Source organism: Microcaecilia unicolor, chromosome 1 (genome assembly GCF_901765095.1).
Source record: "Microcaecilia unicolor chromosome 1, aMicUni1.1, whole genome shotgun sequence".
In the NCBI taxonomy this organism is placed as follows: domain Eukaryota; kingdom Metazoa; phylum Chordata; class Amphibia; order Gymnophiona; family Siphonopidae; genus Microcaecilia; species Microcaecilia unicolor.
This window is the reverse complement of record NC_044031.1, coordinates 114,299,616-114,314,707: the sequence shown is the minus strand read 5'-3', so window position 1 is coordinate 114,314,707 and position 15,092 is coordinate 114,299,616. Positions and strand designations below refer to the sequence as shown.

The 15,092-nt window shown below is 41.2% G+C and overlaps 1 protein-coding gene across 1 annotated transcript in view; it reads left to right on the top strand.

Moving 5' to 3' along the window:
• Window positions 1–15,092, top strand: part of PLXDC2 (plexin domain containing 2) — an 830,569-nt gene that overhangs the window by 763,349 nt on the left and 52,128 nt on the right. The window contains exon 10 of the mRNA XM_030199473.1: window positions 4,614–4,674. Coding sequence (XP_030055333.1) covers window positions 4,614–4,674 — 61 coding nt within the window. The remainder of the gene's footprint in view (window positions 1–4,613; window positions 4,675–15,092) is intronic.

The window sequence follows — 15,092 nt, the reverse complement described above, 5'->3', positions numbered from 1 at the left end:
TATAAATGTACAAAAATAAATAAATAAATAAATTGCTTTGAATACTGCTGGCACTCATGTAACCTCTGGCTCCTCCCCAGTGCTGCCCCCTGTACCGCCCCTGACCTGGTCACTTTAAACATGTGCGGTCAGAGACGATATTCAGCGGCACTGCCCAGTTTAGTGTCACTGAGTATCAGCGTTTAGGCAGCCACAAGCAATTTAAGGAGCAGGATCCTCTCTTGCCACTTAAATGGCTTTGAATATTCTTAGGGGTTACTTCCACCTTTTCCCCTTAATTAATATATTCTCAGTACCTTTGTCTCTTGGAGGGTAACTCTCACCTGAGGTATCGGCCTGTTCACGAATACATAAAATAGTAAAGGGTAAGGTGAGATTATCTTCCAGAGAGGTCAAAGGTCACATAAATTGTTCTATTCCAAACCTATTAGACTGTTGCCTTATTACATACTAATCGTGGTGTCCATTCCATTTTCCAGGTAGCTTGTATGGAACTACATGCTTTTTAGGGGTGCACATCCTAAAGATTTGTTTCCTGTATCATTTATGGGGCTTGGTTTTATTTTTTCATTTTGGGAGCAATATTGTTAGTAATACACACTTTTTAGAAGAGTGCACATTTTTCTAGTAATGCACACACTGTTCATGCATGCTTAGTGAGAAAGCATGGGCATTGTTAATGGCAAACACGTTTTTCTTATCAATTTGAGTAAAAAGAATAACACAGAGGGGTCCTTTTACTAAGGTGCACTGAAAAATGGCTAGCAGTAGTGTAGGCACAGGTTTTGGGTGCGCACCAATCCATTTTTTAAGCGCACCTGTAAAACAGGACTTTTTTAACATTTTTGCCGAAAACGGACATGCAGCAAAGTCAAAATTGCCATGCATCCATTTTGGCTCTGTGACCTTACCGCCAGCCCTTGACCTAGCGGTAACTGGGCGGTAATGACTGGCACGTGTCCGATGTGCGTGCCAAAAATGAAATTACCGCATGAGCCATGCGGTAACCAAGTGGTAACTCCATTTTGGCGCACATTGGGCATGCGTACACACTTGCATGGCTTAGTAAAAGGGCCCCAAAGTGACATAGGAGATGTCACTGACCGTTCTCATGTAATTTCTAATGAATGCACATCCCTAATTCTTTCTGGCTTCCTGTAGAAAAGAAACTTCTATATGTAGTCAAAACAAAACATAAAGTAATTATTTTATAAATTACTTTCAAGCATAAAATAGCTCTTATAAAATTCCTCACACTTAAAAGTACATCCAGTGGAATTCTGGGTGGGATTTCTGCAGCCATAAAATGCTTACCTGTGGGGAAAAACACCCTTTAAATATGCCCCAGTCTAACATGGGGAATGATGTACATACTACTGAGTCCTACTGGGAGCAGGTGGAAGTGTGTTTGGGATTTATTTCAGTAGAAATACAATATCTAGGGATGGGCAGTGCAAAGATTTTCTTGTTTCACTTTTCTTGCTGTTTTCAGCATTGTTTGTTTTGGTTAGTCTTTATATATTTATTTTTTTAGGGGTAATGTCGTTAAGAGGATGCCCTCTTTGCAAAGAGTGTGCCATTTTTGAAAGATTGCATGCTATTTCCTGGTAGAGTGTGCATGCACGATTTCTCGTGCATGCATGATGCTTTACACGTGTTCACTATTGTCAAAGAGGTTACACTCTTTCCAAAATACTTGCACACTCTTTACAAAGAATGTGTCCTCCTTTCAAATAGTGCATTCTATTATCAGCAAATGATAAAATACGAACATGGCAATAAAGGGTACCTAAATGTAGATGCCAATTGCACACACTAATGTATAGAATAGGCACACTTACGTATGTGATTGATGTTAAATTGGTATTTATGCATGTATGTGCTTAGACACTATTTTATATAATTAGAACGCTATTCACATGGGGTGAATTCCATATATGGCACCCCATAAATTTGCTCCAAAAAAGCTCTATTCTATAAACTGCACTTAAAGTTAGGTGTGGTTTATACAATAGAGTTTATATGCAGGGGTCACATATAAATTTACGTGCTGGTATTTGCACCAACGAAAACATGGTGCAAATGCCCACACCTAAACTTACATGCTTAGCCCCCATATTCTATAATTACACCCGTAATTGAAAACCATGCCCGCAAATCCATAAGAACATAAGAATAGCCATACTGGGTCAGACCAATGGTCCATCTAGCCCAGGATCCTGTTTCCAACAGTGCAATTCAGGTCACAAATACCCAAATACTAGCAACATTCCATGCTGCCGTTCCCAGAGTAAGCAGTGGCTTCCCCAGGTCTATCTCAATAGCAGATTTTGGACTTTTCCTACAGCAACTTGTCCAAACTTTTTTAAAATCCAGATATGCTAACTGCTGTCAATACATCCTCCAGCAAAGAGTTAACTATTTGTTGAGTGAAAAAATATTTCCTCCTATGTGTTTTAAAAGTATTTCCATGTAACTTCATTGACTGTCCCCTGGTCGTTGTACTTTTTGAAACACTCATGACCCTCCCATTTCTGTGCCTCCTTTTTTGGGCCATGCATAAAGTTTAGGCATGGATGTTGAGCCTAAATTTACACACATAAATCTTTTTTTTTTACTTCACTGTTATTCCGCAAACACCTGATAAGTTCTACATGGATTACATTTAACAAGAGTCTGGACTATGCTGCTAGGAGTTACAATTACATAAGAACATAAGAGTAGCCATACTGGGTCAGACCAATGGTCCATCTAGCCCAGTTTCCTGTTTCCAACAGTGGCCAAGTCAGGTCACAAGAACCTGGCAGAAACCCAAATTGTTGCACCATTCCATGCTAAAAATCCCAGGGCAAGCAGTTGCTTCCCCACGTCTGTCTCAATAGCAGACTATGGACTTTTCCTCCTGGAACTTATCCAATCCTCTTTTAAACCCATATACGCTAAGCTCCATTACTACATCCTCTGGCAACAAGTTCCAGAGCTTAACTATTCGTTGAGTGAAAAATATTTTGTCCAATTTGTTTTAAAATTATTTCCATGTAACTTCCTTTAGTGTCCTTAGTCTTTGTACTTTTAGAATGAGTAAAAAATCAGTTTACTTCTACTTGTTCTACACCACTCAGAATTTTGTAGACCTCAATCATATCTCCCCTGATCTGTCTGCTTTCCAAGCTGAAGAGCCCTAACCTTTTTAGCCCTTCCTTATATGAGAAGAGTTCCATCCCCTTTATCATTTTGGTTGCTCTTCTTTGAACCTTTTCTAATTCTGCTATATCTTTTTTGAGATACGGCAACCAGAACTGAATGCAATACTCAAGGTTCGGTTGCACCATGGAGCGATACAGAGGCATTATAGTATTTTCAGTCTTATTCAACATCCCTTTCCTAATTATTCCTATCACACACACTGAGCAGAAAAGTTCAGCGTATTATGTACAACAATACCTATATCTTTTTCTTGAGTGCTGACCCCCAAGCTGGACCCTAGCATCAGGTAACTATGATTCGGATTATTCTTTCCAATGTGCAAAACCTTGTATTTGTCCACATTAAATTTCATCTGCCATTTGAATTCTCAGTCTTTCCAATTTCCTAAGGTCTCCCTGCAATATTTCACAGCCCGCACGTGTTTTAACAACCTTGAATAGTTTTGTGTCATCTGCAAATTTAATCACCTCACTCATTGTTCCGATTTCCATATCATTTAAAAATATGATAAGTCTATGTGTTAGTTTAGCCACATGGAAGGAAAATATCAGACGTTCATACATGATGATGTTAACTTTTCTTCTTCCTTAAGTTTTGAATAAAAATGATTGAAACATAAGAATATGATAAGTAGCACCGGTGCCGTACAATATCTTTAAAAATAATTGTACATAATTTATAATGAGCATGGGCCTCTACTGGAAGCCAATGTAGTTTTGACAACGGGGTCATCAATTCAAACTTGCACTCTGAAAAGATCAACCTGTCCAGTTCTGGTAAGAGTTTCGATTATGTTGCAGAGTTCAGTAGTTTAGGTTGGTTCATTCTGGTATGCCATTGTGAACAGGTTGGTTTTTAACGATTTCCAGAAGTTTCTTAGGTCGAGCATTGTTTTCATGACATTTGGAAGTGCATTCCATAGTTGCGTGCTTTTATAAGAGAAGCTGAATGCCTATGTTGTTTTATATTTTATTCCTTTGCAGCTTGGGAAGTGGAGATTTAGGTATGTGCGTGCTGATCTTTTTGTGTTCCTGGTTGGGAGGTCTATAAGGTCTGCCATGTAGGCTGGGGCCTCGCCGTGAATAATTTTATGAAACAGGGTGCAGATTTTAAAGGTAATCAATAGAAATAAAACAAAATAAAACATGGAAAAGAAAATAAGATGATACCTTTTTTATTGGACATAACTTAATACATTTCTTGATTAGCTTTCCAAGGTTGCCCTTCATCAGATCGGAAATAAGCAAATGTTGGTAGATGACATTATATATAAGTGAAACATCAAAGCATTTCAGTGACAGTCTAACAGGATGAGGGTGGATAGGTGAGAGACAGGAAGAGTCTGTATACTGTCTGATATAATAATTTTCATTATGGCTTTTTTTTTGTCTGTGTTTTTTCTCAAGATGTTCCAGTGGATTTGATCGTCACCGGCAAGACTGGATAGACAGCGGATGCCCTGAAGAGGTATGAAAGTGCTTTACACAAAATAGAGCCAACCATAAAAATAGATTGTGATGCTGATTATTTCCTTAGAAATATCAAAGAAGGATTTCAAGTCCAATTATATTAGGAAAATGCTCTTGGGAACTGAAAAAAAATAATGCTAAAACTGTGCAGTGCTGATATTGTATGAACACTGTTGTGCTTTTGAAGTTAGAATTATTAACATAGATTTAAAGGGGTACAAAATGAACTTTTTAATCTAGCGGTTCTTGGTTCTATGAATACTCATACATAGGGTAATTTTACAAGGAGCCACTTAGTTATAGGCACCAAGAAAGCATGTAATTGACAGTATTTTAATCATTTACATATGTAAGTGTCCAATTACATGTGCAAATGATCTCATAGAATACCAACTAGTGTAAATGCATGCATGATTCTTGCATGGCACATACTTTCACTGTAGGCACACACATCAGCAGGGTTTGGGTGGAGCATGGGTGGTAAAAGCAAGTATGCACATTGTTTAGGAAATATGATAATTTATGTGTGCACTTGCAAAATGTAAGCATGGGCATTTACATAGCTCTAGGACTGGTGTAACTGATTGTGCCATAAATTAAGGCAAATTATTAGTCATCTGTGCAAAGAACATAAGTGTTACCTTACTGGGACAGACCGAAGGTCCATCAAGCCCAGCATCATGTTTCCATCAGTGGCCAATCCAAGTTACAAGTACCTGACAAGATCCCAAAATATACATTTTATGCTGCTTATCCTAGAAATAGGCAGTGGATTTTCCCCAAGTTCATCTTAATAATGGCTTATGAACTTTTCTTTTAGGAAGCTAGCAAGACCTTTTTAAAACCCCGCTAAGCTAACTGCTTTTACTACATTCTCTGGCAACGAATTCCAGAGTTTAATTACACATTGAGTGAAGACATATTTTATAAAGAAGGTAGGCACCTATTTTTTAATAGAACAGGTTTCAAATAGGTTTTTTTCAATGGCACTTTTAATAGGGCCATTGTAAAATTACTGTTAATTGAGCTAAAAGAGGCTGAAGTAGAATTATAATAGAATAGATGTAGTAGGCTCAGAATTTTCAGTTTTAGGGATTCTGGTAAATGCTTTTTCTGTAATCTAGTCTCATTGTTTTACTATTTGTATTCAAATATAACATGAGAATTAAAGTTATGCGAAACTGAAAAGCACATAAAAGCTTTCATTCTCTTTATTAGTTTTCAGAATGGGTTTTCAAATGAGATGATTCTCTACTTAATCAGAAAATAACTGCAGGATAACTACAGGAAGATACACTTATTACAAATTGCTTGAAAGCTTCATGGCAACATGCTCCCTCAGAAGATTTATAAGATATTATTTATTCTGTATAGCTATTTTGTCCAAACAGGATCACTAGACCCTCCACCCTCTAATTCTATAATCTTTTGCACCCATTTTCCATGTGGACAAGTTATAGATTACTACCAGTAATAAATTAGGTGCTGATTGGCATTAACAATCAATAATTGGCTATAATTGGAGTTAATTAGTGCTAATTGGCACTAATTTTCAGTAACATGTGTAAGAGCCCTTAGTCAGTATTCTATAACCTTAGTGCTTAGGTACTTTAGCGCACAACTGCTAGGGGGTAGGGATATGTTAGGGGCATGACTAGCACTTATGCACTAACCCACAAATTCAATATATGGCACTTAAAGTTGTGCATGCTAGTTTGTGCGCACAACTTAATTGGACAACAAGCTGATCAGTGCTGATAATTAGCAATTAAACAATTATTGACAATAATTAAGATTTTGGCACATATCCATTTCTATAATGGAATGCGCCTAAATCTTATCGTGTATACTTTGGGGACATGTATAGGGGCGTTCCTGGGGGCGTTCCCAGATTTTATGCATGTTGATATAGAATTTCACCTTATTTAAGCACCAATATTTAGACCTGCTTATAGCAGGGCTAATTGCGGCCACATACAGTTAGGCACAGCTTAGTGCTAAGCATGATTCTTTAAAGGGCTCATACTCTATAGAATCACACTAAGGGTGTTTCGTTTTCAGCACCAATTTTTAGGCGCAACTTATAGAATTTACCCCTCAGGTTATAGAACACTGTCATCTTCACCAGCCATTGAGCTAGTGTACAATCTCACGACTAAAGGCAGGTGTGTAACTGCAGATTTACGCTCTTATTCTATAAACAGCAATTATGCTTGCAATTGCCATTATAGCATTTGCACTTATGGCATATACTTCAAGAATTAGATTCTATATATCATGCCTAAAAATTTGATGCCAAAATTAAATTTGCCTAAGTGCATTCTATAAAGAACGTCTTAGTTTAGGCATAGAATAAGTCTAAATTTTCACTTGGTTTATAAAATACACAGATCACCCATAAGCATGACTAAAAGGCTCTTCAGCTTAGAGAAAAGATGGCTGAGGGGAGATATAATAGAGGTCTATAAAATAATGAGTGGAGTTGAACGGGTAGATGTGAAGCCTCTGTTCACGCTTTCCAAAAATACTAGGACTAGGGGGCATGCGATGAAGCTACAATGTAGTAAATTTAAAACGAATCAGAGAAATTTTTCTTCACTCAACGTGTAATTAAACTCTGGAATTCGTTGCCAGAGAATGTGGTAAAGGCGGTTAGCTTAGAGGAGTTTAAAAAAGGTTTGGACGGCTTCCTAAAGGAAAAGTCCATAGACCGTTATTAAATGGACTTGGGGAAAATCCACTATTTCTGGGATAAGCAGTATAAAAAGCTTTGTAAATTTTGGGAATCTTGCCGGGTATTTGTGACCTGGATTGGCCACTGTTGGAAACAGGATGCTGGGCTTGATGGACCTTTGGTCTTTCCCAGGATGGCAATACTTATGTACTTATGTAAATTTAGTCACATGCAGTTACACCAAGTAAAACCTAGACCGGGTGTATTCTATAACGATGCACATAGATTTTAGAAACGCCCATGACCTACCCATTCCATGCCTATGGCCATGCCCCCTTTTCAACTATGTGACTTAGAATTTACTCGCACCACGTTATAGAACACGCCGAGACAGTTCTGCATGTAAATTCTAATTAATGCCAATTAGTGTCAATAATTGCTTGTTAATTGGCAATTATCAGCGTTGATTGGATTGTTAACCAGTTAGGTTAGGCGCATTATTATGGAATATGCTTCAATTTCCACGCAGAAATCCCAGCATGATATATAAAATCTGGGGATAAGTGCCTAACTTTATGGGACTGTTTGAGAATTACCCCCAAGTGGTAAGTCATAAATACCTGAGCCAGTTATATTGCCTGGCAGCACATTTCTGGTACATTCGCTACATAGAAGCATTCCTAAAGGATGGACACTATTATTGCCTTGTTGCTTATAGTTTCATGCAAACATTTAGGTGTTCTTTGTCAGACTGGTACAAACTCTACATGATATAAAGTTAAACTCCAAACAATACAATACTGCAATTCAGCAGGGCAAGTAAACTTGGATCTCAATACACAGAGAGGGGCACTTTCGAAAAAAATGTTCAAGTCAGAATTAGGAAGTCCATCTCCTAGCCATTTTCTAACAGGAAAAAATGTTGTGATTTCCTGTTTGAAAATATGTGAGAAGGCCATTCTTGTGCTGAAAATATCCAAAACGAACAGCCACTTTCCAAAATGAAATGTCCAAAATATGAATGCCAAAGAACAGGCACCAAAACATCTGTCTGGCATCATTTGTACAAAAATGGCCCACAGACGTCCCTGCAGAGCAGAGAGGCAGTCTAGTGGTCACTTCAGTGGACTTTAAAAACAGGACCTAGGTACGAATTCCACCTTAATTCCTTTATATATTATTATGAGCTATCCAGGAACAGAGAAAAACGTACTGTATCTAAAGGTACATCTCTACGCTAGCCATCATGCTTGCAGATGTCTTATAAATTCAGGTACAGTAGATATCAATATTCCAGGAGGGCTGTACATTTGTACAAATGTGTACATTTTATTTGTACAGATATAAAAGAATTAAAAGTGGAAGTCACACCTGGGTCCCATTGTTCAAAGTCCACTGCACCGACCAGTAGGCTTGCTTGCTGGTCTATTAGGCATGGCCATAATACCTGAACCTGTCGTAGAGCCTAGTATCCACTGTCAGTTTCACTTCTTAAGGGTAGTGTGAGGGGGTCAGTAACCACTGGGTGATTAAGGAGGGTCATGCCTCCAGTGGTCAGCTGCTCAATCAGGGCACCTTTTTGAATCTGAATGTGACTGAAACAGGTCTAGATTTAAAAAAAATTTTAAAAATCCTCTTTTTTTTTTTTTTGCTCTGGGCATTTCTTCCCATTCTGTTATCACTGATTCCTCGCCAAACAGGACTATTACACCCAATTGACTAATTCCCTCAGCTCTAACCCTCGTCGTCTCTTCGCCACTCTCAACTCCCTCCTCCCACCACCCACCCCCTCACTCTCTCCCCAATCTCTGGCTGACTACTTCCGCGACAAGGTCCAGAAGATCAACCTCGAATTCACCACCAAACCTTCTCCTCCTCTCCATCCTATAACCCACTCCCTCAACCAACCAACCCAGGCCTCCTTCTCCTCTTTTCCTGATATCACCAAAGAGGAAACCGCCCAGCTTCTCTCCTCCTCGAAATGCACCACCTGTTCCTCAGATCCCCATCCCCACCAACTTACTTAACACCATCTCTCCTACTATCACCCCCCCCCCCCCCCCCCCATCTGTCATATCCTCAACCTCTCTCTCTCCACTGCAACTGTCCCGGACACCTTCAAGCATGCTGTAGTCACACCACTCCTCAAAAAACCATCACTTGACCCTACCTGTCCCTCCAACTACTGCCCCATTTCCCTCCTACCCTTCCTCTCCAAGATACTTGAACGCGCCGTTCACAGCCGTTGCCTTGATTTTCTCTCCTCTCATGCCACCTCGATCCACTTCAATCCAGCTTTCGCCCCCTACACACGACAGAAACGACACTATCTAAAGTCTGCAATGACCTGTTCCTCGCCAAATCCAAAGGTCACTACTCCATCCTCATCCTCCTCGACCTATCCGCCGCTTTTGACACTGTCAATCACAACTTACTTCTTGATACACTGTCCTCTTTTGGTTCCAGGGCTCTGTCCTCTCCTGGTTCTCCTCTTATCTCTCCCATCGTACCTTCAGAGTACACTCTCATGGTTCGTCTTCCACCCCTATCCCGCTATCTGTTGGAATTCAGGGATCTGTCCTTGGACCCCTTCTTTTTTCAATCTACACCTCTTCCCTGGGCTCCCTGATCTCATCTCATGGTTTCCACTAACATCTTTATGCTGATGACACCCAGCTTTATCTCTCCACACCAGACATCACTGCGGAAACCCAGGCCAAAGTATCAGCCTGCTTATCCGACATTGCTGCCTGGATGTCCAACCGCCACCTGAAACTGAACATGGCCAAGACCGAACTTATTGTCTTCCCACCCAAACCCACTTCTCCTCTCCCTCCACTCTCTATCTCAGTTGATAACACCCTCATCGTCCCCGTCTCTTCTGCCCGCAACCTCGGTGTCATCTTCGACTCCTCCCTCTCCTTCTCTGCGCATATCCAGCAGATAGCCAAGACCTGTCGCTTCTTCCTCTATAACATTAGCAAAATTCGCCCTTTCCTCTCTGAGCACACCACTCGAACTCTCATCCACTCTCTCATTACCTCTCACCTTGACTACTGCAACCTACTCCTCACTGGCCTCCCACTTAGCCATCTATCCCCCCTTCAGTCCGTTCAGAACTCTGCTGCACGTCTTTTCTTCTGCCTCGACCGATATACTCATATCACCCCTCTCCTCAAGTCACTTCACTGGCTTCCAATCAGGTACCGCATTCAGTTCAAGCTTCTCCTACTAACCTACAAATGCACTCAATCTGCAGCCCCTCCTTACCTCTCTACCCTCATCTCCCCTTACGTTCCTACCCGTAACCTCCGCTCTCAAGACAAATCCCTCCTTTCAGTACCCTTCTCCACCACCGCCAACTCCAGGCTCCGCCCTTTCTGCCTCACCTCACCCCATGCTTGGAACAAACTCCCTGAGCCCATACGCCAGGCCCCCTCCCTGCCTATCTTCAAATCATTGCTCAAAGCCCACCTCTTCAATGTCGCCTTCGGCACCTAACCACTACACCTCTACTCAGGAAATCTAGACTGCCCCAACTTGACATTTCGTCCATTAGATTGTAAGCTCCTTCGAGCAGGGACCGTCCTTCTTTGTTAATTTGTACAGCGCTGCGTAACCCTAGTAGCGCTCTAGAAATGTTAAGTAGTAGTAGTAGTAGTAGAAGATGTCCTCATTTTTGGCCAGCCCTAGTCCTACCCAAAACATGCCTCCAACACACTCCCCAATGCTATTTGGACAGACATCAGTATAAAATGTCCACATTTTGCCTTTCGAAAATCGAGATTAGGACATTTTCAGCAGATGGACTTTTTTATGGCCATTTTGACACATCCATTTGCTTTGAAAATGAGTTCCATAAACACTTCCCCCCCTTTCTTTCTATTATTGGATTTACTATGAAAGCTATGAAAGTTAAAATCTTCTTGTAAAGATACTTTTGGGATCTTCCTACAGTTACCTGTAGATAATGATATCTTATCTGCATTTGCTATACCGCCTTTCATTGCATGCACAACAGGACAATTTCCAATATTAATAATTTATGTTTAAACTGTTTTATTAACAATTCTCACAATACAAAGTGATGTAGAATATGCATATAGCATTGTTTGATATATAAAACAGCATTTTTACAACATATTCAACTTCGCCAAACACTTTTCATCCCCAATTTTTTCCCCCCCTTCCCCCTCCCCTCTTGATAATTCCTTGTCCCATGCTAACATTAGGTTTTGAGTGGCTCTTGTTCCTAATATCATACTCTTGAATACTTCATTAGGTAAAATAGTGCTTATCACAAAATATCAGTAACTAAACATCAAAGCTCTAGATCACTGCCAAGCTTAGCCACAATATTAATAATTTAAAAAACAGGACAGTACATAAACACCAACTTAACAATATGTAAAAGCACAAATGGGGAACACAGGACTTATAATAGCCTGGCACAGAGCGTATAAAAGTACATGGTATCATCTTCTTTTCTTTTCTCTGTTTTGTTTTAATTCTGTTTATTACTTTTAAAGTGGACTAACATGGCTACCACACCACTTTACACAAGATAGAATACACAAATCAAAATTGAAACATCCAGGTCAGGACGTATCAAATTCTGGTAGCATTATAGAAAAAGATTTGCCAATATAGAACCTTTTTTAAAATGTGCATGCAGTAATGCATATGTGTGCACCGGTTGTGTACAATGGGAGCAACTGTTCTTTATTTGTTTATTTCTAGACCTCAACGGAGGCAACACGGCAACATACACCTCCTAAGTATCAGCACTTACAAATATAAATTGGTATTTCACAAATTAGATGTGCAAGTGCTAACACATGGAGGGACATAATTGAACGGGGCGCCCAAGCTTTCTTGGGGCTGTCCTCGCAGAACAGCCCCGTGAAGGGGTGGGGAAACCCATATTATCAAAACAAGATGGACGTCCATCTTTTGTTTCGATAATACGGTCGGGGACGCCCAAATATCAACATTTAGGTCGTCCTTAGAGATGGTCGTCCCCGGTTTTCAGCGATAATGAAAACCGAGGACACCCATCTCAGAAACGACCAAATCTAAGCCATTTGGTCGTGGGAGGAGCCAGCATTCGTAGTGCACTGGTCCCCCTGACATGCCAGAACACCAACCCTTGTAGGGGGCACTACAGTGGACTTCAGAAATTGCTTCCAGGTGCACAGCTCCCTTACCTTGAGTGCTGATCCCCCCAACACCCCCAAGCCACTCCCCACAACTGTACACCACTACCATAGCCCTAAGGGGTGAAGGGGGGCACCTACATCTGGTGGGGCCATGGAGGCATGGGCCCCCGCAGATTTAGCCCTGGCCTCCCTGCTTTCACCCCCCCCCCTGCCGCCACCAACCCTCCCTCGCCGCCACCAACCTTCCCCCGCCGCTACCAACCCTCCCCGCTGCTGCCTTCAGGTACCTTTGCTGGCTGGGGTCCCCAACCCCCGCCAGCTGAAGTCCTCTTCAGCACCGGTCTCCGGCGGGTTGCTAATCTGGATTCTGTTTCTGTGAGTCCTGATGTCCTGCACATGCAGGACGTCAGGACTCACAGAAACAGAATCCAGATCAGCACACATGCCAGACTTGGAGACAGGCGCTGAGGGGGACTTTGGCTGGCGGGGGTTGGGAACCCTCGCCAGCAAAGTACCTGGCGGTGGCGGGGGAGGATTGGTGATGGCAGGAGGGGGGGTCAAAAGGGATGGGGGGGTCAGCAGTGCGGGGGGGGGGGGGGTTGGTGGCACTGCGGGGGATAAAATGTGCCCCCTCACCTTGGGCTCTAGTACCCTCTCCCGCTGAAGTCTGGCTACACCCCTGGCATGCACTAATTTGAGCAAGTATGAAGGCTCATACATGCATTCACACTCTTTCCAAATAATGTGCACTGTTTGTAAAGAGTCATGTTTAACTACCTATATGTGGTTGGCATAATGGGAAATTGCCAACCGATGCTTAAGCGGACCATAACATGCACAGAGTGACAGGTTGAGCAGACTGAATAGACAGGGCAGGTCTTTATCTGCCATCATTTACTCTCCTGTTTACTAAGCTGCGCTAGTGACTGCTGCGCGGCAATGCCAACATAGCCCATTCACTTTGAATGGGCTGTGTTGGCATTAGAGTATGGCAGCTGCTGGCAAGGCTTAGTAAACAGAGAGGTTACTGTGGTACGCTCTTCGTGAATAGTGTGCGCTACTTGCAAACAGTGTGCACGATTATCAGCAAATGGTAAGACACAAAGGAGGAGATTGTATGTCGCCTAAAATATCGCCGCTGAAATCAGTGGCCGCTAAGTGTAGTCTATAATCGGTGCCTAGATTTAGGTGCCGATGATAGAATACGCTTAGTTGATATCTCAGCGCCTAAAACTACACACATCCATTTATACCAACCAAACTGTGGCATAAACCCGGTGCATAAATTTACATGCACTGGGCCATATTCTATAACTACGCATGTAAATTTCAGAATGCCTACAAAATGCCCACTTCCCCACCTATAACCACGTCCATTTTCGCCTGCAGGCTTTAAAAGTTCGGCGCACTTCGTTACACAACACACTTAGCAATTTGTGCACAAATATGTTTGATGCTGCTTTTAATTCCTAACTTGTCACCTGCTCGTAACCTTTATCTTGTCTTCCTCTCTTCAATAGTCCCTTTCCCCATATGTCCTATCTATCTGTCCTACCCTTATCCCTTATTTGTCCTGTCTGTCTGTCTGTCCTGATTTAGATTGTAAGCTCTTTTGAGCAGGGACTGTCTTTTCTTCATGTTAAATTGTGAAGCGCTGCGTACGACTGGTAGCGCTATAGAAATGATTTATAGTAGTAGTAGTAGTAGTAATATATTCTAATCAGTGCCAGTTATCAACGCTGATTAACTTGTTAAGCCAATTAAGTTACGCGTGTTATAGAATCTGCACTGATTTTGGTATGGATATCTAGGTGCACTATATAGAATCTGGGGGAAACTGTGTTATTTCTGCTCATTTTTATCTGGCAACAGCTCATCCCTGTGAAAAACAGGACAGAAAGGTGAGGCCTTATGCGAAAAGTACATTTGTTTAGTGGCAGGAGTAGAACAATCAGAGCTTAAGAAATAAAACATAGGAGATAGTAAGGCAGTAAAGATCTGAAACTCTGTTTTGTAGCTAAATTCTCATTTTCTTACACAATGGGATTTGTACTTCTTTGGTTAGCTTCTTAGTGGATAAAGATAATTTGACCACCCTTATTGATGTTTTCTTACTCAGACCATAGCATCAGAAAAAGGTCAAAAAAATCAGTATGTGGGAAATAAAAGAAACCTAGTCTCAATCGGGGGGATTTGCACTTCATTGTTTTTCATTTAGAGAGGTTTTTCAGACACAGCTGTATTTAATTTCCACTGCATTCACATCTCAAGGATCAGGCTGCACAGTCCAGTTATCAATTATTTTGAAAGGAGAAGGAGAATGGAGACGTGTGCATCAATTTAAAGCAGGTTTGTTATACGGTTTAATGAAACCGCAAAAGTTTCTGCAGATTTCTTGGATCAGTTGCACAAAGCCAAGGAACTTCCCCCTAAGCAAGAGCCTACAGAAACCCCCATGTGTGGTGAAGATTCCATTCTAGCTGTGAAGATCTGAAGTAATTAAGCCATGACTGAAATATATTTCTTCTATTCAAGAGCTTTTCAAAATGTTAATACGTGATTTTCAATGTATTTGTTGGCAAA